The following is a 24,393-nucleotide window of genomic DNA, read 5'->3' on the forward strand; positions in this document are numbered from 1 at the left end:
TTCTTGACTTGTCTGAATTTATCCATAGAAAATCTTGCTGATCTTGAGGATGAGGAAGATCAAGACATCATCTCTTCCCGGTAAGTATGGAGAAACATGGGTCTGACATCAGTGGTGACATCTGGTCATCTCACGTGCAGGGGAATCGGAAAGTGCTGAACATACCTGTCTCTTCCATTCAGACAACCACAAATTGTCCCTGTCCCTAGGTTGTCTGTTTTCACCCTTTATGAATCGCTCTCAGTTATAGTAACTTGCGGTTAGTCGAAGCAGGGCTACTGATCAGCCACAGGATTTCTTGTACTCCTCTGTTTTCTCCTTTTTGTTAAAACCAGCATGCAGTACTTATCTGCCTCTGTCACTCTGGGTTACGACCTTGGCAGGTATTTCATGGCAAGGAAATTAACTAGGAACCAAAACTCAGGTCACATCGCAATATCAGTAAACTGGGTCTTGCAGACACAGGATTTCTAGGAGTCCATTATGCTGCCAGAGTTGGTGTTCATTTGCATGAAGCATGTAAATTTCAACAAAATTTATGGTGTATTAGAAGTCACCCTGTGTTCTGAGGACGAGTGTAACATGACTATGTGTCCTGGGGTGGCCCATCTCCTTCCTGTCGAACTCATTTCTTCTCTGTGCTCAGAGCATCTGACGCTCACTCTCTCTCACTCGCTCTCCCTTTCCCTTTGCAAGTGCCCTCAGGTCCCAGATTGGGTTGTAGCCAGCGGAGATTTTTTACATCCCTTTAAGGGTTCTCGCCATTTGTATTTTGCCACTTGTCCCTTACCTCTCCCATCAAAACCAGCTATGGCTCCAGTTTGACTCATGCCTCTTGTTTAACCATCTGCCCTCCCAACGCAACACATCTCAGCGTGGAGCAGCTGGTGGTAGAAGAGATTGAAGTCCAGCCGGACCCAGTGGATGCATGTTATCTGGCTGCTTCTGTTGGCCATCATCTGGCAGGCTCCTGTCATCCTTATAGAAGTGCCTCCTTCCCAACAGAGAGTACAGATGTTTTCTGGACTCTCAACGTAAACGGTGAGTACTCCCAGACAGGACCTAGGCTCAGGTTGATTAGAAGTATGTTCTCAGTTTTAATTTTTAGAAGGCATCACGAGCCTTTGCATTCTTCTTGCTCCAGGCTGCCCTCTGTCACCTGAACTCATCTCATCAGCACAGACTTGTGGTATCAAATCAGACCAGAGAGGGACAGGGGAGGGATAAGGGCAGAATCTCAGCGACCAGTGTCTCACCTGCAGGAGTTAGTGTAACAGAGCTCTTTTTATCAAGAAAAGAATCCTTATATTCGTGAGATTTTGTTGCTAATTTTATTCTTTGAGTAGTCTCTGCCAAGCTCTCTGGCGTTGCATTCATGATTGCAATCTGCTGCATATTTGTAACGCATGTTATATTGTTCCCCAGCTCCGGACTCTTGCCCGTGGGCTGCCTACCTCCCTCTGAAGCATTTAGGTACTAGATCCTGAACATAAAATCTGCCCTTGCCCTGTAATTTCCATGAAGCCAAATATCAGTGTCTTGTTTTTCCATCGTCTAGAAACACCCTTGTGCCTCATCCTTTGTGCAGCAACAAGGAGTCTTCCATGTGTGGGTTATAGTTTCAATGTTTTATGCGATCTCAGTGGTATAATCTCATGGAAACTATCGATCACCTGTGTATCTGATAGTGGTATGGACCTACTTTATGAGCCAGGTCCCCTTGGGTAGCAGTTCACAGGGTGTGGAGATTTAAACCTAGTATGAAATCCTTTTGGGCTATTTTTTTTTTTTTTACTTTTTCTTTAGCAGAAGCATTTTATTGTTAGGAATTTGATTCATAAGATCATCTTGAGTGAAGTTTCCGTGGAACAACTAGGATTCATGTGATCCCAGGTTTTGTTCATTCCACTCATCATTCTGATAAAGCAGTCAGCATATGGTGAGAAAAGCCTGAGTATTACAGTATTCTGCTAGAATGCATTTGGGCTATTCCCCAGACTCTGTGGGGAAGATGAATCTTTACCTTTTTACTCAGACTTGGAAGAGAATACTGTGTTGAGGATCTACCAGGGCAGAGAGATCTTTCCTGATGGCTCAGGAAAGCAAACCAAGGAGAATCTGAGAGACCCACCTAGAGGCTTCTGGAATATCCTTCTTAAAGAGCCTATCGTCTCCCTGCCGATATTGTTGTCCCCGTGGCAGTATTGGACCCTGGATTATTAATTTACACAGTGAGGTCTGCTAAGTGTTTCTTGACTTGTCTGAATTTATCCATAGACAATCTTGCTGATCTTGAAGACGAGGAAGATCAATGCATCATCTCTTCCCGGTAAGTATGGAGAAACGTGGGTCTGACAACAGTGGTGACATCTGGTCATCTCACATGAAGGGAAATCGGAAAGTGCTGCCCATGTCTGTTTCTTCCATTCAGACAACCACAAATTGTCCCTGTACCAAGGTTGTCTGTTTTCACCCTTTATGAATCCCTCACAGTTCTAGTAACTTGCGGTCAGTTGAAGCAGGGCTACTGATCAGCCACAGGATTTCTTGTACTCCTCTGTTTTCTCGTTTTTGTTAAAACCAGCATGCAGTACTTAACTGCCTCTGTCACTCTGGGTTACGACCTTGGCAGGTATTTCATGGCAAGGAAATTAACGAGGAAAAAAAAACTCAGGTCACATCGCAATATTAGAAAACTTGGTCTTGCAGACACAAGATTTCTAGGAGTCCATAATGTTGCCAGAGTTGGTGTTCATTTGGATGAAGCATGTAAATTTCAACAAAATTTATGCTGTATTTGAATCACCTTGATATTCTGAGGACGAGTGTGACATGACTATGTGTCCTGGGGTGGCCCATCTCCTTCCTCTCGAACTCATTTCTTCTCTGTGCTCAGAGCATCTGACGCTCACTCTCTCTCACTCGCTCTCCCTTTCCCTTTGCAAGTGCCTTCAGGTCCCAGATTGGGTTGTGGCCAGCGGAGATTTTTATACATCCCTTTAAGGGGTCTCACCATTTGTTTTTTGCAACTTGTCCCTTACCCCTCCGATCGAAACCAGCTATGGCTCCATTTTGACTAATCCCTCTTCTTTAACCATCTGCCCTCCCAAACCCACAAATCTCAGCGTGGAGCAGCTGGTGGTAGAAGAGATTGAAGTCCAGCCGGACTCAGTGGATGAATGTTATCTGGCTGCTTCTATTGGCCATCATCTGGCAGGCTCCTGTCATCCTTATAGAAGTGCCTCCTTCCCAACAGAGAGTACAGATGTTTTCTGGACTCTCAACGTAAACGGTGAGTACTCCCAGACAGGTTCTTAGGCTCAGGTTGATTAGAAGTATGTTCTCAGTTTTAATTTTTAGAAGGCATCACGAGCCTTTGCATTCTTCTTGCTCCAGGCTGCCCTCTGTCACCTGAACTCATCTCATCAGCACAGACTTGTGGTATCAAATCAGACCAGAGAGGGACAGGGGAGGGATAAGGGCAGAATCTCAGCGACCAGTGTCTCACCTGCAGGAGTTAGTGTAACAGAGCTCTTTTTATCAAGAAAAGAATCCTTATATTCGTGAGATTTTGTTGCTAATTTTATTCTTTGAGTAGTCTCTGCCAAGCTCTCTGGCGTTGCATTCATGATTGCAATCTGCTGCATATTTGTAACGCATGTTATATTGTTCCCCAGCTCCGGACTCTTGCCCGTGGGCTGCCTACCTCCCTCTGAAGCATTTAGGTACTAGATCCTGAACATAAAATCTGCCCTTGCCCTGTAATTTCCATGAAGCCAAATATCAGTGTCTTGTTTTTCCATCGTCTAGAAACACCCTTGTGCCTCATCCTTTGTGCAGCAACAAGGAGTCTTCCATGTGTGGGTTATAGTTTCAATGTTTTATGCGATCTCAGTGGTATAATCTCATGGAAACTATCGATCACCTGTGTATCTGATAGTGGTATGGACCTACTTTATGAGCCAGGTCCCCTTGGGTAGCAGTTCACAGGGTGTGGAGATTTAAACCTAGTATGAAATCCTTTTGGGCTATTTTTTTTTTTTTACTTTTTCTTTAGCAGAAGCATTTTATTGTTAGGAATTTGATTCATAAGATCATCTTGAGTGAAGTTTCCGTGGAACAACTAGGATTCATGTGATCCCAGGTTTTGTTCATTCCACTCATCATTCTGATAAAGCAGTCAGCATATGGTGAGAAAAGCCTGAGTATTACAGTATTCTGCTAGAATGCATTTGGGCTATTCCCCAGACTCTGTGGGGAAGATGAATCTTTACCTTTTTACTCAGACTTGGAAGAGAATACTGTGTTGAGGATCTACCAGGGCAGAGAGATCTTTCCTGATGGCTCAGGAAAGCAAACCAAGGAGAATCTGAGAGACCCACCTAGAGGCTTCTGGAATATCCTTCTTAAAGAGCCTATCGTCTCCCTGCCGATATTGTTGTCCCCGTGGCAGTATTGGACCCTGGATTATTAATTTACACAGTGAGGTCTGCTAAGTGTTTCTTGACTTGTCTGAATTTATCCATAGACAATCTTGCTGATCTTGAAGACGAGGAAGATCAATGCATCATCTCTTCCCGGTAAGTATGGAGAAACGTGGGTCTGACAACAGTGGTGACATCTGGTCATCTCACATGAAGGGAAATCGGAAAGTGCTGCCCATGTCTGTTTCTTCCATTCAGACAACCACAAATTGTCCCTGTACCAAGGTTGTCTGTTTTCACCCTTTATGAATCCCTCACAGTTCTAGTAACTTGCGGTCAGTTGAAGCAGGGCTACTGATCAGCCACAGGATTTCTTGTACTCCTCTGTTTTCTCGTTTTTGTTAAAACCAGCATGCAGTACTTAACTGCCTCTGTCACTCTGGGTTACGACCTTGGCAGGTATTTCATGGCAAGGAAATTAACGAGGAAAAAAAAACTCAGGTCACATCGCAATATTAGAAAACTTGGTCTTGCAGACACAAGATTTCTAGGAGTCCATAATGTTGCCAGAGTTGGTGTTCATTTGGATGAAGCATGTAAATTTCAACAAAATTTATGCTGTATTTGAATCACCTTGATGTTCTGAGGACGAGTGTGACATGACTATGTGTCCTGGGGTGGCCCATCTCCTTCCTCTCGAACTCATTTCTTCTCTGTGCTCAGAGCATCTGACGCTCACTCTCTCTTACTCGCTCTCCCTTTCCCTTTGCAAGTGCCTTCAGGTCCCAGATTGGGTTGTGGCCAGCGGAGATTTTTATACATCCCTTTAAGGGGTCTCACCATTTGTTTTTTGCAACTTGTCCCTTACCCCTCCGATCGAAACCAGCTATGGCTCCATTTTGACTAATCCCTCTTCTTTAACCATCTGCCCTCCCAAACCCACAAATCTCAGCGTGGAGCAGCTGGTGGTAGAAGAGATTGAAGTCCAGCCGGACTCAGTGGATGAATGTTATCTGGCTGCTTCTATTGGCCATCATCTGGCAGGCTCCTGTCATCCTTATAGAAGTGCCTCCTTCCCAACAGAGAGTACAGATGTTTTCTGGACTCTCAACGTAAACGGTGAGTACTCCCAGACAGGTTCTTAGGCTCAGGTTGATTAGAAGTATGTTCTCAGTTTTAATTTTTAGAAGGCATCACGAGCCTTTGCATTCTTCTTGCTCCAGGCTGCCCTCTGTCACCTGAACTCATCTCATCAGCACAGACTTGTGGTATCAAATCAGACCAGAGAGGGACAGGGGAGGGATAAGGGCAGAATCTCAGCGACCAGTGTCTCACCTGCAGGAGTTAGTGTAACAGAGCTCTTTTTATCAAGAAAAGAATCCTTATATTCGTGAGATTTTGTTGCTAATTTTATTCTTTGAGTAGTCTCTGCCAAGCTCTCTGGCGTTGCATTCATGATTGCAATCTGCTGCATATTTGTAACGCATGTTATATTGTTCCCCAGCTGCGGACTCTTGCCCGTGGGCTGCCTACCTCCCTCTGAAGCATTTAGGTACTAGATCCTGAACATAAAATCTGCCTATGCCCTGTAATTTCCATGAAGCCAAATATCAGTGTCTTGTTTTTCCATCGTCTAGAAACACCCTTGTGCCTCATCCTTTGTGCAGCAACAAGGAGTCTTCCATGTGTGGGTTATAGTTTCAATGTTTTATGCGATCTCAGTGGTATAATCTCATGGAAACTATCGATCACCTGTGTATCTGATAGTGGTATGGACCTACTTTATGAGCCAGGTCCCCTTGGGTAGCAGTTCACAGGGTGTGGAGATTTAAACCTAGTATGAAATCCTTTTGGGCTATTTTTTTTTTTTTTACTTTTTCTTTAGCAGAAGCATTTTATTGTTAGGAATTTGATTCATAAGATCATCTTGAGTGAAGTTTCCGTGGAACAACTAGGATTCATGTGATCCCAGGTTTTGTTCATTCCACTCATCATTCTGATAAAGCAGTCAGCATATGGTGAGAAAAGCCTGAGTATTACAGTATTCTGCTAGAATGCATTTGGGCTATTCCCCAGACTCTGTGGGGAAGATGAATCTTTACCTTTTTACTCAGACTTGGAAGAGAATACTGTGTTGAGGATCTACCAGGGCAGAGAGATCTTTCCTGATGGCTCAGGAAAGCAAACCAAGGAGAATCTGAGAGACCCACCTAGAGGCTTCTGGAATATCCTTCTTAAAGAGCCTATCGTCTCCCTGCCGATATTGTTGTCCCCGTGGCAGTATTGGACCCTGGATTATTAATTTACACAGTGAGGTCTGCTAAGTGTTTCTTGACTTGTCTGAATTTATCCATAGACAATCTTGCTGATCTTGAAGACGAGGAAGATCAATGCATCATCTCTTCCCGGTAAGTATGGAGAAACGTGGGTCTGACAACAGTGGTGACATCTGGTCATCTCACATGAAGGGAAATCGGAAAGTGCTGCCCATGTCTGTTTCTTCCATTCAGACAACCACAAATTGTCCCTGTACCAAGGTTGTCTGTTTTCACCCTTTATGAATCCCTCACAGTTCTAGTAACTTGCGGTCAGTTGAAGCAGGGCTACTGATCAGCCACAGGATTTCTTGTACTCCTCTGTTTTCTCGTTTTTGTTAAAACCAGCATGCAGTACTTAACTGCCTCTGTCACTCTGGGTTACGACCTTGGCAGGTATTTCATGGCAAGGAAATTAACGAGGAAAAAAAAACTCAGGTCACATCGCAATATTAGAAAACTTGGTCTTGCAGACACAAGATTTCTAGGAGTCCATAATGTTGCCAGAGTTGGTGTTCATTTGGATGAAGCATGTAAATTTCAACAAAATTTATGCTGTATTTGAATCACCTTGATGTTCTGAGGACGAGTGTGACATGACTATGTGTCCTGGGGTGGCCCATCTCCTTCCTCTCGAACTCATTTCTTCTCTGTGCTCAGAGCATCTGACGCTCACTCTCTCTCACTCGCTCTCCCTTTCCCTTTGCAAGTGCCTTCAGGTCCCAGATTGGGTTGTGGCCAGCGGAGATTTTTATACATCCCTTTAAGGGGTCTCACCATTTGTTTTTTGCAACTTGTCCCTTACCCCTCCGATCGAAACCAGCTATGGCTCCATTTTGACTAATCCCTCTTCTTTAACCATCTGCCCTCCCAAACCCACAAATCTCAGCGTGGAGCAGCTGGTGGTAGAAGAGATTGAAGTCCAGCCGGACTCAGTGGATGAATGTTATCTGGCTGCTTCTATTGGCCATCATCTGGCAGGCTCCTGTCATCCTTATAGAAGTGCCTCCTTCCCAACAGAGAGTACAGATGTTTTCTGGACTCTCAACGTAAACGGTGAGTACTCCCAGACAGGTTCTTAGGCTCAGGTTGATTAGAAGTATGTTCTCAGTTTTAATTTTTAGAAGGCATCACGAGCCTTTGCATTCTTCTTGCTCCAGGCTGCCCTCTGTCACCTGAACTCATCTCATCAGCACAGACTTGTGGTATCAAATCAGACCAGAGAGGGACAGGGGAGGGATAAGGGCAGAATCTCAGCGACCAGTGTCTCACCTGCAGGAGTTAGTGTAACAGAGCTCTTTTTATCAAGAAAAGAATCCTTATATTCGTGAGATTTTGTTGCTAATTTTATTCTTTGAGTAGTCTCTGCCAAGCTCTCTGGCGTTGCATTCATGATTGCAATCTGCTGCATATTTGTAACGCATGTTATATTGTTCCCCAGCTCCGGACTCTTGCCCGTGGGCTGCCTACCTCCCTCTGAAGCATTTAGGTACTAGATCCTGAACATAAAATCTGCCCTTGCCCTGTAATTTCCATGAAGCCAAATATCAGTGTCTTGTTTTTCCATCGTCTAGAAACACCCTTGTGCCTCATCCTTTGTGCAGCAACAAGGAGTCTTCCATGTGTGGGTTATAGTTTCAATGTTTTATGCGATCTCAGTGGTATAATCTCATGGAAACTATCGATCACCTGTGTATCTGATAGTGGTATGGACCTACTTTATGAGCCAGGTCCCCTTGGGTAGCAGTTCACAGGGTGTGGAGATTTAAACCTAGTATGAAATCCTTTTGGGCTATTTTTTTTTTTTTTTTACTTTTTCTTTAGCAGAAGCATTTTATTGTTAGGAATTTGATTCATAAGATCATCTTGAGTGAAGTTTCCGTGGAACAACTAGGATTCATGTGATCCCAGGTTTTGTTCATTCCACTCATCATTCTGATAAAGCAGTCAGCATATGGTGAGAAAAGCCTGAGTATTACAGTATTCTGCTAGAATGCATTTGGGCTATTCCCCAGACTCTGTGGGGAAGATGAACCTTTACCTTTTTACTCAGACTTGGAAGAGAATACTGTGTTGAGGATCTACCAGGGCAGAGAGATCTTTCCTGATGGCTCAGGAAAGCAAACCAAGGAGAATCTGAGAGACCCACCTAGAGGCTTCTGGAATATCCTTCTTAAAGAGCCTATCGTCTCCCTGCCGATATTGTTGTCCCCGTGGCAGTATTGGACCCTGGATTATTAATTTACACAGTGAGGTCTGCTAAGTGTTTCTTGACTTGTCTGAATTTATCCATAGACAATCTTGCTGATCTTGAAGACGAGGAAGATCAATGCATCATCTCTTCCCGGTAAGTATGGAGAAACGTGGGTCTGACAACAGTGGTGACATCTGGTCATCTCACATGAAGGGAAATCGGAAAGTGCTGCCCATGTCTGTCTCTTCCATTCAGACAACCACAAATTGTCCCTGTACCAAGGTTGTCTGTTTTCACCCTTTATGAATCCCTCACAGTTCTAGTAACTTGCGGTCAGTTGAAGCAGGGCTACTGATCAGCCACAGGATTTCTTGTAGTCCTCTGTTTTCTCGTTTTTGTTAAAACCAGCATGCAGTACTTATCTGCCTCTGTCACTCTGGGTTACGACTTTGGCAGGTATTTCATGGCAAGGAAATTAACTAGGAAAGAAATCTCAGGTTACATCCCAATATTAGATAATTTGGTCTTGCAGAGACAAGATTTCTAGGAGTCCATTATGTTGCCAGAGTTGGTGTTCATTTGGAAGAAACATGTAAATTTCAACAAAATTTATGGTGTGTTAGAAGTCACCCTGATGTTCTGAGGACGAGTGTGACATGATATGTGTCCTGGGGTGGCCCATCTCCTTCCTCTCGAACTCATTTCTTCTCTGTGCTCAGAGCATCTGACGCTCACTCTCCCTCACTCGCTCTCCCTTTCCCTTTGCAAGTGCCTTCAGGTCCCAGATTGGGTTGTGGCCGGGGGAGATTTTTTACATCCCTTTAAGGGGACCCACCATTTGTTTTTTGCAACTTGTCCCTTACCCCTCTGATCAAAGCCAGCTATGACTGCTGGTTGACTAATCCCTCTTGTTTAACCATCTGCCCTCCCAACCCCACAAATCTCAGCGTGGAGCAGCTGGTGGTAGAAGAGATTGAAGTCCAGCCGGACTCAGTGGATGAATGTTATCTGGCTGCTTCTATTGGCCACCATCTGGCAGGCTCCTGTCATCCTTATAGAAGTGACTCTTTCCCAACAGAGAGTACAGATGTTTTCTGGACTCTCAACGTAAACGGTGAGTACTCCCAGACAGGTTCTTAGGCTCAGGTTGATTAGAAGTATGTTCTCAGTTTTAATTTTTAGAAGGCATCACGAGCCTTTGCATTCTTCTTGCTCCAGGCTGTCCTCTATCACCTGAACTCATCTCATCAGCACAGGCTTGTGGTATCAAATCAGACCAGAGAGGGACAGGGGAGGAATAAGGGCAGAATCTCAGCGACCAGTGTCTCACTTGCAGGAGTTAGTGTAACAGAGCTCTTTTTATCAAGAAAAGAATCCTTATGTTCATGAAATTTTGTTGCTAATTTTATTCCTTGAGTAGTCTCTGCCAAGCTCTCTGGCGTTGCATTCATGATTGCAATCTGCTCCATATTTGTAACGCATGTTATATTGTTCTCCAGCTGCGGACTCTTGCCCGTGGGCTGCCTACCTCCCTCTGAAGCATTTAGATACTAGATCCTGAACATAAAATCTGCCTATGCCCTGTAAATTCCATGAAGCCAAATATCAGTGTCTTGTTTTTCCATCGTCTAGAAACACCCTTGTGCCTCATCCTTTGTGCAGCAACAAGGAGTCTTCCATGTGTGGGTTATAGTTTCAGTGTTTTATGCGATCTCAGTGGTATAATCTCATGGAAACTATCGATCACCTGTGTATCTGATAGTGGTATGGACCTACTTTATGAGCCAGGTCCCTTTGGGTAGCAGTTCATAGTGTGTGGAGATTTCAAGCTAGTATGAAATCCTTTGGGGATATTTTTTTTTTTTTTACTTTTTCTTTAGCAGAAGCATTTTATTGTTAGGAATTTGATTCATAAGATCATCTTGGTAAATGAGAAGAAATCCCATTATGTATCAGACTGTATCTGACTTCTTTTTAAATGATATTGGGCATATAAATGTTGACCGTCAGTCAGTTGGTGCCTTTTACATTGGAAGCAGTTTCTTTGCTTTTTCCCATTCTTCCCTGAGGATCAAAGAAGCAGAGGCTTTCTCTGGATCACTGTAGATCACCAACCTGGAAGGGAACACTTGTTTTTGTGCCGTGCTCCTTCCTAGGCCAGCTCCAAGTGCACTGTAAACCCTTCAGCCCTCCAAACGCCCTCTCAGGTAGTGTGGTGTCTCACAGTGGAGCCCAGGGCACTGAGGCTCAGCGTGTCCCTTCACTTGCCCCAGACTCCTGGCCACCAGCAAGTGGGACACTGACCTCTCCTGGGCCTGACTCCCTGGCTCAGGCTGTGGCGTCTCCTCTCAGCAGTCGGACCATCAGTGACTGAGAGAAGACGTTGCCCACCTTTTCCTCTTTGCCCTGAACCAAATGATTTGCAACTATCTTAATCTTCAGCAGAAAGTTGCCAGAGGGCTGCGGAGAACCCCTGTGTCCCTCACTCAGATCTGCCAGCTCCAGATGCCTCTGTGCACTCTGTCCCGAGAGCAGAGTCAGCGGCTCCTCCAGCCCCTCCAGGTGGAGCCGCAGCTCCACGGGGCTCTCTCTGGAGAATCAGCCAGGGTGAGAGTTCACGCCTCTCCCCATCTCCTGCCCTCAGGTCACCTGCTATCCTGACAGGTCCAGGTAGACCTTGAATTTGGCTGTGCTGAAGCCATTAAAACTGTGGAGCTCTTTCTCAGAAACACTGACAGCCGGGTGTGGGTTCCTGTGAAGAGGATGAGTGAGGCTCAGCCATGTGTCTCAGATATGTTTCTGAGATGGTTTGAGTGTGTGATTTGACCCAGTCGTGGGAGTCCATTGTTCACAATGGGCCAGGAAAGGCCAAATCCCCACAGATGGATTGAGATGAATGAATAGAATATCTAAAGTATACAGGGATCCATCCTGTGTCCTGATTCTCATGATAACCTGAGGACAGTGTGGATAGCTGTTATGCAGCCATGTGGGTACAGGTAGTCAGGTCTACCCCATCCTCTCTGTACAAGGAGAAACCCTGCAGAAACAAAACAAACACTTGATTTTTAAATTACAACTTGATCTTCCATTGGAGGCTTTTCCCCACACTAACAATATTTGGCAGTATTGTTGATGTTTGATACAATGTTTGGTTATTTTATATTCTGTCACTGCAAAGAATATTCAAAGCATAGGTTTAATAAAACCCATTCTCAAGAAAAGACAAATAAAATTAGATGATGAAATTACACAATGATAATTAAAAACAATCCTAGACATTGATTCAAAATAACATTGGAGAATAAGGGGATACATAGTTTTGACAGTTCTTTCAACCACCAAATATTGTACAGGGATTTTCCCTTCAGCCCAATGTGAATTATCATCAAATCTGATTAAGTGTCCTAAAATATGATGATTAACGATTAATGAACTTCGCTTGGTGGAAATATGAAGGGTACACCAGACTGAGAGAAGTGCTTTTGGCAAAAGCCGTGGAAGCTCACAGAGGCTCCTGGTACAGGGCTGGGGTCAGAAAGGGGCCAGCCTGAGTCCTAGGAGGATTTGCAGAGGGAGCTGTGGGAAGTGACATGCAGAAGAAAGAGGGACTAGAGACAGGAGCACTGGAAAGGCGAGTGAGGAGGTAGGTTTGTGTAGCAGGGAAGGGAGGATGGATTTCCATAAACTGAGGAGCACGTGATGACACAGGATTGGGGTGATAAGACAGGTGACCTTTGAGAGTGTGGAGAGGACTGAATCAGAGAAAGCAGTTAGAAGGAGGTTGGATGAATCTTTGATGAGAGTCAGACACAGATGCTCTCTGGAAGACGAAGAGATGACAGACACATGAGAGACAGTTAAAGAAACAAACCTTGTGAGGGTGCGGTTGCACAAGAGGGAGGTGAGAGGAGAGCAGGCCCTGGCGGCTGTGACCTCACATGAGCCTGGCCTGGACCAGAGGAGGGTACTTCATGTCTTTGGTTAGCCCACGTCCAAGGATATGTACTCATTTGACAGTAGACATATGAGCAGATTTCATTAGGAGCACTGTCCAGGCACCAGTGGAGGGACGCGTATTGAAGGAGTGTACATACACTATCTCTCTAAAGAGACACAAAGGTGTTTTCAACGGGGTCTCAGCCCTCTTGTCCACTAGTTCTAGCTGCTATACCATCCATCCCCACTCTGCCCTACGTGGGGATAGATTTTATTCTATATATACATGTACGGGTGAGTGGAAGGGTAGACAAAATTTCAAGCAAGGAAGTTGAGAAGGGTCTGGAATGTACTGTATTTTCTCAGCTCAAATTTTGGTGGTACCTGAAGCCTTCAGGCCATATGCCTCTCCCTGTTCTTTTATTCCTGTGGGTAGATATCAAGAACTCTTTCTCCCCCATGCCTAGAGGATTGTCGAGAACCTTCTCTCTAGGCTACAAGACTAAGGCTAAGAACAGAATAAGAGGCTTGACCTCCTGTGTCACCCAAACCCTCTAGACTCAAGTGGGTGAACTCTCATGTCAAGAAATTGCAGCCCAGCACCTGCCTTCTCAGCGCCCCAGTCACAGCCATAAATATGACATCTTCACAATGATCTCTGCCTTTGCTGTCTGGGTTATTGGTTGGTTTCACTCTTGGGCTAGGACAGCAGAAATGGGTGTCTGGGAGGGCTTAGCAAGAAAAAGCTTCCATTAGTCCCACTGAGCCCACTTTACTTTCAGATGACACCTGGGAGGACTGTCACCAGGGACCTGTGAGTTTCCCAGGGTCAGAGGTGCCAACTTCACAGGCACAGCTTCAGAAAAGCACCCACGTGACCGATTGTCTGCAGTGGCAGCTGGACCAGCATTTCGACTGTGGTGACAGCAAAGCCATGCTGGGTCTGTCCTCCACCAACTGGGGCTTTACCTCCAACCCTGATTCTGGAAACCAAGGACCACTCTTTCTAGGTAAGAAAGAAAAGGGGATTAGAAAGCTCTGGTCCATGTGCTGGTCATCACAAAGCTGTGGGTGGAGGAGGCAGAGTACCTTTCCCACGCCCGCGGTCTGCCCAGTTGAAACCGGTGACACTCTGACAGAGTGAGGTGATCAAGAGCCTGGGACTTAGGACAGCTCAGCCTCAGGCCCTGGTTCTGCAAATTCCTGCCTGTTTACCTGAGCCGAGTTATTTATCTTCCTAGGTATTTGCCTCTCTCGTGCCTCATCTGAACTCTTGAAAAATTCTATCTCCTTTGCATATTGGTGGGAATCTTAAACAATATAACGTCCAGGGCCTCTGATTCACTAAAATTTGTTTGATCCCCACTAGGAATATATAATATCTAAGCACTGTGTCTTTCTGGTGCTTTAACACTTACCAAATGATCGCACAATGGTTGTTTCCTCTACGGCAGCATAAGCTCTATGGTCTCCACTTTCTCTGGACCCCATCTTCCCCTGCTTCCTCAGAGAGTAGCTTGGCCAGTATTTTCCTCTCCTTTCACCGTCTGTCATCAAGGCAATTTACTCCCGTTGGGTGCTCTCAGTTAGTGGGTATCAGCAACATTCAATAGGAGTGTCAACACTGGCCCTGCAACTCAGTCCCATGTTTGCTCTTCACATCCAGTTTCCTTTCCTCAGTTTCCCCTCATTTTAAAAGAACGCGCTGCCCTCATTCTTGAAGTGCACCCATCATTCTCTTTTATGACACTCCGTTTAATTCATTCTCTCCACTCATCTCCATGTCCGTCTCCTAGTTTTCATCTCCTCCGAGTCCACCTCTGCTCAAATTTCCTTAAAAGAGCTTTCAGACCCTCACATCCATTTCATCTGGGACGTGTTCAGCCTTCCCTCCTTTGCTCTCCACATCCTCCACTGGAGCCTGGTGCTGCCTGGCGCTCTTCCCTCAGGCCGTGGCCTCATCTGAGGAATGAGGAGAGACCCAGGTCCTCAGGTGGCGCTGAGATGAGAAGGAGCCCCTGTGGCAGCGTGGAGAGTCTCATGGAAAGTGCTCAGGGAGGGCAGGGATGCGGAGCGGGACAAGAGCCACCAGGTCTTGTGTTTATTGTCTTCTCTTCCCTCTTGTCTCTCCTTTTCTTGTGCTTGGCCTCCCACATTCTCAGCCAAGACTGAACTCCACTGGCTCAGTGACTCTGTTTCCTGCTCACGTTCCATGGAGACCTGAGCATAAATCCAGGCCTCACAGCAGATTTTGCAGCAAAGGGTAGTTTTAATGCCCTTTACGTTCACACCCCGTCACACTGTGACTCCCCCCGGCCTCCACCCCTTATCTCCTAATTCCTGTCACCAAATGAGCTTCTTTCTCATTCTTCTTCTTTTTCTATTTTCTTGTCCAAATTCAACTCATAAGGAAGCCAATAGAACGATCCATTCAATAGCTCAAATCCTTCATTCTTTTATTCCATCACAAACATACTCACTTGTGAGGTTTCTTCCAATTTTATCATATTGTCTATGCCTTATTTAAATTATGTATAAATATCATATGTAGCCTGTTTAGATATATATGAAGTGCATATTGATGCACATTTAAAAGTTTTCCAATTTAGACTTCCCCATTTCTTTTCTGTCATGAGGTTTTCCTTCAGCTTTGACTTTGCTTCATCTCTTCCGTCCCAACAGTACAAACTGCATCCTGTAGGAGTTTCTTGCCTTTGTCTTTTCTACCTAGGAATTTTTTGTTGTCAGCCATTTTATTTTTCTTGCTCATTTATGGCACTTGGAAACTTGTTTGCCCTGTGGCACACTTAACAATACTGGGAAGTATAAGGAAGATCAGCAGAAAAGAAAATATAAAAATATCTCCATTGTCTTCACCTACCCATGGGCTTTCAGATGGCCTTTCTGGTTCCTGGACACTTTCTGTACCTGATGTCCTTCTTGGGTGAAGGAGTGAGTCTTTGTAAATCATGAATAACAATGGATCCTGTTGGCTGTGGTTTTATCTTCAGAGCTGGATGCTTCCATCAGAGTGAAGAACCCTCCCAAGCTGGAAGGTGAGGGCTCCACAGCAAGCACACATGAGCGTCCAGTCTGTAACAAGATTAAAGACTTAAGTGTCCTGAAACAGAAGATGACCAGAAGAAAACTGCTGTTTGGCAAGTGGAGACTAGCGTGCAGATTCCCGGGCCTTCAGGCTTAGGGTCCGGAGGTAACCCCGTGCGCTTCTTCCTTGTGCTCTTTGTCTGCTGTGGCTGAATCCCCCACTGACGTTTCTCTTCCTCGTGTGCTCACTCAGCAGCTGACACTGCCTCTGCGTGGTCCTTCCTCTCTTTTCCATGAGGGCGGCCACCCTGCAGTGCCCTCCGTCTCAGTCTCCTGTTTAGACTCTGACCACTATGTTTTCCCACTGCTACCGTCCTCATATGCCCTCTGACATTTCCTATTAGCCACAGGAAGCCCAGATCCATGGTCCTCCTCACCAGAATAGCAGCATTTAGGCCACTGAAAACATTGGCCTTAAGTCACACACATTCTTGGCTTCTTCCCCTTACTTTCCCTGCCCCTGCCTCCAAGTCCACTGCCTCTTCCTTTCAGGATCATGTCTTAAGGAATCACTTGCACGTGAGTTGGCTTCTGGAGAAATGAACCTAGGACAGCCCTTACCCCTCAGCTTATCCACCCGAATAAGAAATCCCAGACTGAAGGAAAAAGCCTTGATTACTAAAATAAAACAAGAACCTGGGTCATAGGTGGGAGTCTGGACTGGCCTGAGTCATGATTCCCTTCAGCCTCTGATAGGCAGAACTTTGCTAATGTGCAGGGGGCTTCCAGGAACTCACTGGAGCTGGCATTAGGTGGAGGACAGTAAATGGCTCCCTAAAGGGACATTGGGGAAAAGGAGATACAGAAGCCAGGATTTCAAAATACAGAGAGCATGAGATGGACAGGCACTCAGACCTCTCCAGTTTTACTCACATTATTCCTTCCCCATATTAGTAAAAGCCCAGAAAAATGAACTGAGTTGAAATTTGAGGCCAGGGAATGTAGGACAGCATTGGACTGAATTAACTTTGGGCCACATTTATGAAGACCCAGGGAGATACACAAGAATACAAGATAATCATTGCTTCAGACTATCCAATTGAGAAGGCCAATTATTCATAGGAGAATAACAGAGAAAGACCAAAAGATCTTTAGGGCCAGTGGAGAGAAGTCCATATTGGACTAGAAGGAGAAAATAAAAAGAGAGATGTGAAATAGTGCAGGCCTGGTGAGTAGTTCTAAATTGTGCTACTGTAAAATGAACACAGGTTGAGTTTTGAGGTGACATGCATGCCTTATCCCAAACCAAGGAAATTCTGGTTTTAAAGTTCTGGGGATGAGGTTTGGATATCAGTATCTTTCAAAGCCCTGCCTGCTAATATGCATCAAGGATTAGAAGGACTGTGGATCTGATAGGATATAAGTAACCAATATGGCATGGCCTATGAGTGGCTGCTTCCTAAAAAAGCTGAATATCGACAAGTAAGGGAATTTGCATTCTTCTCTCAACAGAAATATTTTGTACAGCCTGGCGAAGAGGAAAGAGAAGAAAAAATAGACATAGATAGCTAAGTTAGATACATAATCACTCTGGATTCAGTGTCTCACAATTTTCATAGTACAAGATACAATAAAACAAACAAACAAAATTATATAGACCCCAATGTATAAAATCAACCCTCCCCTTACCACAAGAATAAAATTCAGTATTTCCTATTCTACTGTTAAAATGCAACTTGCAGTTAGCTATTCACTAAACATGTTCACAGCCTACTAACTGGCTCAGGACAGCAGGTGCAACAAATTTTTTTTCATCGAATATAGTCTTTATGCCAAAACCGCATAATGAATGTTAGGCCTTATCCTGCCATATTTGTCCTTTTACATACCCTTCTATCAGTTCAGAGAAGTTGCTCGGTTGTGTCCAAATCTTTGCGACCCCATGGACTGCAGCACGCCGGGCTTCTGTGTTCATCACCAACTCCCAGAGCTTGCTCACATTCATGTCCATCGAGTTGGTGATGCCATCCAACCATCTCATCCTCTTTTGTCCCCTTCTCCTGCCCTCAGTCTTTCCCAGCATCAGGGTCTTTTCTAAGGAGTCAGCTCTCCACATCAGGTGGCCAAAGTATTGGAGTTTCAGCTTTAGCATCAGTCCTTCCAATGAAAATTCAGACTGATTTCCTTTCCAATGGACTGGTTGGATTGCCTTGCATCCCAAGGGACTCAAGAAAAGCATCAATTCTTTGGTACTCAGCTTTCTTTATGGTCCAACTCTCACATCCATACATGACTACTGAAAAAACCATAACTTTGACTAGATGGACCTTTGTTGGCAAGTCATGTCTCTGCTTTTTAATATGCTGCCTCAGTTTATCATACCTTTTCTTCCAAGGAGTAAGCATCTTTTAATTTCATGGCTGCTGTCACCATCTGCAGTGATTTTGGAGCCCAGAAAAATAAAGTCAGCCACTGTTTCCCCGTCTGTTCGCCATGAAGTGATGGGACCGGATGCCATGATCTTCGTTCTTTTGAATGCCTAGTTATAAGTCACCCTTTTCCGTCTTCCTTCACTTTCATCAAGAGGCTCATTAGTTCCTCTTCGCTTTCTGCTGTGAGGGTGGTGTCATCTGCATATCTCAGCTTATTGATATTTCTCTTGGCAATCTTGATTCCAGCTGTGCTTCATCCAGCCCAGCATTTCGCATGATGTACTGTGGATAAAAGTTAAAGAATCAAGGTGACAATATAAAGCCTTGACATACTCCTTTCTCAATTTGGAACCAGTCCGTGTTCCATGTCCAGTTCTAATGCTGCTTCTTGATCTGCATACAGGTTTTTCATGAGGCAGGAAAGGTGGTCTGTTATTTCCATCTCTTTAAGAATTTTCCATAGTTTGTTGTGATCCACACAGTCAAACGCTTTGGCCTAGTCAAGAAAGCAGAAATAAATGTTGTTGTGGATTTTTTTCTATACAGTAGCTTAAAATACTAGTAGAGAATCTTACTTTGAGAAAAGTTTGAGAAAAAGGTGATGAGATTTTAATATAACTAAACTGAACGCTCTTTCACTTCAGAGTTTTATTTGTTGAGATGTCAACGATATTCCTCGAAATGCCTTAAGGCAGATTCAGCATGAAATATCCTTCATAACATTTTGGTGTCCATGGGATGCAAATGGCTTGACACAAAGTTAAACTCCCTGCTCTCTTTTTGGGAATTTTATTTTGAGTTTCCCCTCTTTCCATTCATCCCTCAGTCTCTTTGGAGCAGGATTTCCCTGGAATGCCTTATTCCTGTTCAGGAGGATGACCAAACAGCCTCTATTAACTGTTGACTCCTCCAGATTGGAGCTTTCCTCTCCTCCTCTCCCTTCCTGCAAATATATAGGAAGGGCCTGTGGCTTGGGCTGTCAGTAACAAGTCATGTGGTCTTAGACCCTTGAAAACATAGCTCCTCCTCTGTCAATTATGGAAGTGGACTTAGATACATTCTGAGGTCCCTATTGGTGCTCACATCCAGGACTCTCCAGGACCCTGCTTCTCCTGAGAAGGCAGGGATGAAGAGGTAGAAGAGGGTGTCTTTCTCAGTTGAGGATCCTCTCCTCCCATAGCTGTCTGTTTCTAACTGTGTATGAGGGATGCTCAGCACGTCCATCCCTGAACGTGTGGGAAAGCATACAAATGAAGGGGATTCAAGAGTCCAATGACTGTTGAGGATTGAGTGGTGGGGATCCAGTTAAGACTCTGAAGCAGCTCTGAGCTATCACCAAGCACAGGTGGGGTGAGGACAGGGTTCCTCAGATGCTGCACCACAGGCTCGATGAAAGTTTAAGGAGGTATTCCTTCTCAATCATGGATCTCACTTTCCTCTTCAGCCAACCTGTGGCTCTCCCTTCAGCTCGTCCTGTCAACAGGAGCTCTGTCTGCCCCTGGCCCCAGTCACCATGTGGCCATCCCTTCAGGCTCAACAGGGCCTAACGAAGACTCACGTTTCTTCTCTCTCTCTTTCACAGATATCAATTACTTTAGGAACTAAGATAAGATATTGTCGATTTGAGAAACCACACTATAAAATTACCTTTTCCATTTGATGAAAAAGAATCTACAACAGCAACTCAATTTAAACCTCAGCAACACTGGAGGGATCCTTTCCTGAGAATGAACATCCCAACCAACAACCACTGTCCACACTCCAAGGGACAGAATTGATGCGAGTAATCCCGGTCATCAGCCTCCGAATGTAATCCTCAGTAAGGTGATCAATGCTTTGATGGACACACAGTTTGGAAAGACCTTAATGCTGCTCCTCTAAATAGTCGTCCTCCACACACCAGCATGGGAACAATTGGAAGAAGACAGCATATCAACCCGGTCATTCTTTGCCACCAGATGGACTGTGCTCAAAGCAGACAGCATTTACTGCGCATTGTTCTTGCTGGAAGTGTTTATCCTGTGTTTAATATTGAGGTAGATATCAGATAACTGCAGAATTGAGACCTTTGAACTAGACAACTGGCCTGTCTTTCTTCAAACGGTCGATGTTTGCACCAAAAAGACAACAAAAAGGAGAAGAGATGTTTTAGGTCCCAAAGGACTAAAAAGATCGTGTTGCTTTATCTCTTTAGTCCTTCGGAACCTCAAACATCTCCTCACCTTCTTGTAGTTGTCTTTGACGGTCGTGACATTGACTTCTTTGCAGAGGACAGGTCAGTTGTCTACTGAAAGGTCTCCATTTTGCAGCTGTCTGATCATTGCCTCATGATTAAATTCCGGTGAACCCTTTTTGCCAAGAACACCGTCTAGTGAATGCTGTGTGCTTCCGAGTACAGCCTGTTTGGAGGCTAAGAGTGTCCACTTTACCTGTCCCCACTGTTATTATTTCAGCATTGAACACTGTTATGCAGAGGCTTATAAGATCTGTTCTTGAAAAGACAGGCTTTTGTGTGTGTAATGAGCAATTTGATTAGTGGTATTTGAGGGTGTATCAATATTGTATTCTATGGTGCTCTTTCTGTAAAAATGTTACCACCCTTTATTGATCCCTGATGTGTGTCAATTATATGTGTGGTATTGCCAGCTTTGTGCTGTGGAAAAGACAATCCCTACCCCTAACATATAATTAAAAATATTTTTGTGTTTCACTGCAGACTTGTGCTTTTTTAAAATTCAGTGTTATAATCCATGATTTTCTTGCATTTATTTTTAGTTGGAGGATAACTGTTTTCCAAGGTAGTGCTGGTTTCTGCCACACTACAGTGGGAATCAAACATAAGTATAACTATGTCCCCTCCTTCTTGAACCTCCTTCCCACCCCTCCCCCATCCACAATCCATTATTAACATGATTTTTTATAACCTAGACTCATGTGCTGTGCTGTGCTTAGTTGCCAGTTGTGTCTGACTCTTTGCAACCCCATGGACTGCAGCCCACCAGACTCCTGTGTCCATGGGGATTCTCCAGGCAAGAATACTGGAGTGGGTTGCCATGCTCTACTTCAGGGGATCTTTCCAACCCAGGGATCGAACCCAGGTGTCACCATTGCAGGTGGATTCCACCAGGGAAGCCCAAGAATACTGGAGTGGGTATCCTATCCCTTCTCCAGGGAATCCTACAAAACCAGGAATCGATCCGGGGTCTCCTGAATCGCAGGCAGATTCTTTATCAGCGGAGCTACCAGGGAAGCCCCTTTGTTTCTCCTGTTCAGTTTGTATCTTAAACTCCTCTCACATCTTTTTATCTATGTTTCCCATTTGTAGTAGATTGTATCTTCTGGGTTTCTTTCTCTGTTATTTTATTTCCTTTGTGTATGCATATTTGTGTCTGTGTGTCTTTTGCTGGGTATTTTGGAAGGCCTGGATAGCTAGTTAGTGCACTAAAAGTTTTTTGACACGTTAGTCTTTTAGTTAGTCCTTTAGTATTTTGTCACAATTCTAATATTCGAAGTATATGTTTCAAATGTTATATATCAACCAACTTTTTACTACTGTGATGCTGGAGGACATTATTCTGCTTTTTCTTCTGTCTTTACCTACCTTATAGTATTATTTCAACCCAATGAAATGTATACCCTTTATATACTATATTTTTCTTACCTATTTTTGTTAATGTGCTACATGGTAGGGTAGATGTAGGAGCTAGAGGAGGGGCCCACTGGGTCCTTTTGACCCCCTGGTGGCACAGGATGGCTGTCCCACTCTGGGAGTACTAGCAGCCTCCCTGCAGAAGTTTGAGGGTGTTCCTAGGCTGCCCCCAGAGCAGGGCCCACGACACAGTGGTTTAAATCTACAATCCCATATATTCAGTGATGACCAGATGTACATAACTCATAGTTTCCTGTCAATTCTTGATGAGCAGAGTTCATCTTTAAAGATTTCTCATGATGGACTGAGGACTCCTTAAGTTTGATATATTTAATCTTGTTTTCTGTTGCTTTGATACAGTACAGACACCTTGGCTAAATATAAAGAACTTGTCCACAATGAGTTCTATTGATTATTTTTTAAAAAAATAATGTGTTACTTTGTATGTTCTATTGAGATGTAGAATGTAAATTGATTTTTCTTCACTGAGGCAAAGGGTGGTCTGGAGCTTCAGGACATTTTTTCTTTTTTAAAAAATGGCTTTCAGCTCGCCTTGAATAGTCTTAGAGCTGACCATCCCAGGTCTACTTCCCCTAGGTCTCTATGACTTTCTCTCTGATCCTTTCTCACTGTCTTTTGTTCATTTCTATTCTGTTCGATGCTTTCATTTTTAATGCAACATCCCTTATAAGTTTGGATAAATATGTTCTCTATGTACCTTGTCATTTAGCATTTTCTTTTCCAGAGAATCTTCTTTAGCCTCAACTTTTTTTTATCTCTGTCAATTCCAATTTCTCATTTCTTCTTTCCTGTCTACTTCTATCTCGTGTTGTGTATTTCTTATGTAAAATATTGAAGTTTTTTCCATGTGTATGTATCTACAAATGCTTTGTTCAGAACAATTCAAAATATGGATGCCATTTTACATTCCCCAATGTTTTTTGATTAATTCTGAGGCAATCTTTTCATTTGCTGAAATTGTTGACTCTCAATTTACACTTTTTTCTTCTGTCACCTTGGAAGAAATGTCTGCTATATAGTTTTCATTTTCACATGACTAGGTTTACCTGAATGAGAGTCAGTTGTCCCAGGTCAGAAGGGATTAGTGCTTTGAGTGGCTTACTTGATTTCTTTATTCTAGGTCTGTTTTGTGCAATTACTGTAGCAGAGCTAAGACTTGGGGGAAAGGCATGGTGTGTCTCTTGAGTTGGGGATTCTATTTCTTCCAGTAGGACCTTTAATTTCTGCCAGTTGCACCATTCTTTTTCGTCACCACAAGTGTCCAAAGGATGCTCCCTTCAGCTCGGTCTCAGCTGATCCCAGTAACTGTGCCTCCTCAAGATTGTCCCCCTCGGTGCTCTGCACTGATCCCCTTCCTGTCAATTCCCCAGTCACCAGAGCTAGAGCCAGCCATGCCTCAGACATCCTCTGAGTTTATCCACACGCTCTTTCCGTGAGTTATTCTACCTGAGTTCTGTCTGGAGTACTCCCTCCCTGCTGTGCGCTCCTCTATATGCAGGGCCTTTGTTGGTCCCTCTGCTGCTGTGTGGCTCCCAGACCTAGCTGAATACTAACCAAGTCACGTCCACAGTGTTCTCGGGTCCCTGGTTGTTTGGGTTTTGAATGGTGTCCTTGACTCTCTCTGTTCTCCTAGCCCTCAGAATTGTATGAGAGGTTCAGCTGCTCTTATTCTAGGTGGACCTGTGTTCTCCTATCATTCTTTTTCAAATTCGAGATTTCAATAGTACACAAAGGTAGACAGAACAGAACACTCCCATCTTGTCAGGCATGGTCTACAATTACCAGCTTATGGTTGAACTTGTCTTACTACAATCCATGCACTTACTTTTCCCATTCTTTTTAAACGAAATCTCAGACATCATGTTTCATTTCTAATTATGTCAGCATGTTTCCCCTCAATGAGAACTCTTTTTGAAAGTATTATCATCACAGCATTATAATCATAAATTAATTCAAAATCTTTACTATCATAAAAGACTATTCAAATTTTCCATTTTTAAAATTGCAGCATTTTTTTTCAGCTCTTTTGATCACATATTTTTTTTTAATTAATTGATTGATTTACGGCTGCCCTGGGCCTTCGCAGCTTCGCACGGGGCTTCTCCAGTTGTGGAGACCGGGAGCTCCTCTCCTGTGGTTTGCTGGTTTCTCGGCGTCAGTAGTTGCTGCCCATGCACTCAGTGGTTGCGGCTTGTGGGCTTAGTTGCCCCTCAGCACGTGGGACCTTCCTGGAGGGATCAAACCTGTGTCCTCTGCATTGCTAGGCAAATTGCTAACCTGGGAAGCCCCCTCCCCCTCCGCCATTATCGTTTCTAAGTTAGTCTTCTCTTTTGGATCCAAATAGAATCCACGAACTGTAATCGCTAAGGTGATG

At 44.2% G+C, this 24,393-nt stretch overlaps 1 protein-coding gene across 1 annotated transcript in view; it reads left to right on the top strand.

The window, feature by feature from the left end:
• LOC129535561 (NBPF family member NBPF4-like) overlaps positions 1-21,059 on the top strand; it is a 319,223-nt gene extending 298,164 nt beyond the window's left edge. The window contains exons 19-23 of the mRNA XM_088835766.1: positions 29-80; positions 3,126-3,292; positions 13,655-13,882; positions 15,884-16,083; positions 19,932-21,059. Of these exons, the coding sequence (XP_088691892.1) occupies positions 29-80; positions 3,126-3,292; positions 13,655-13,882; positions 15,884-16,074 (638 nt within the window). The 3' untranslated portion in view covers positions 16,075-16,083; positions 19,932-21,059. The remainder of the gene's footprint in view (positions 1-28; positions 81-3,125; positions 3,293-13,654; positions 13,883-15,883; positions 16,084-19,931) is intronic.
• Positions 21,060-24,393: the final 3,334 nt, after the last annotated feature.

The sequence above is a fragment of the Moschus berezovskii genome, chromosome 4 (assembly GCF_049115385.1).
Source record: "Moschus berezovskii isolate FMDL1 chromosome 4, NW_MosBer_1.0, whole genome shotgun sequence".
NCBI classification, from domain to species: Eukaryota; Metazoa; Chordata; class Mammalia; order Artiodactyla; family Moschidae; genus Moschus; species Moschus berezovskii.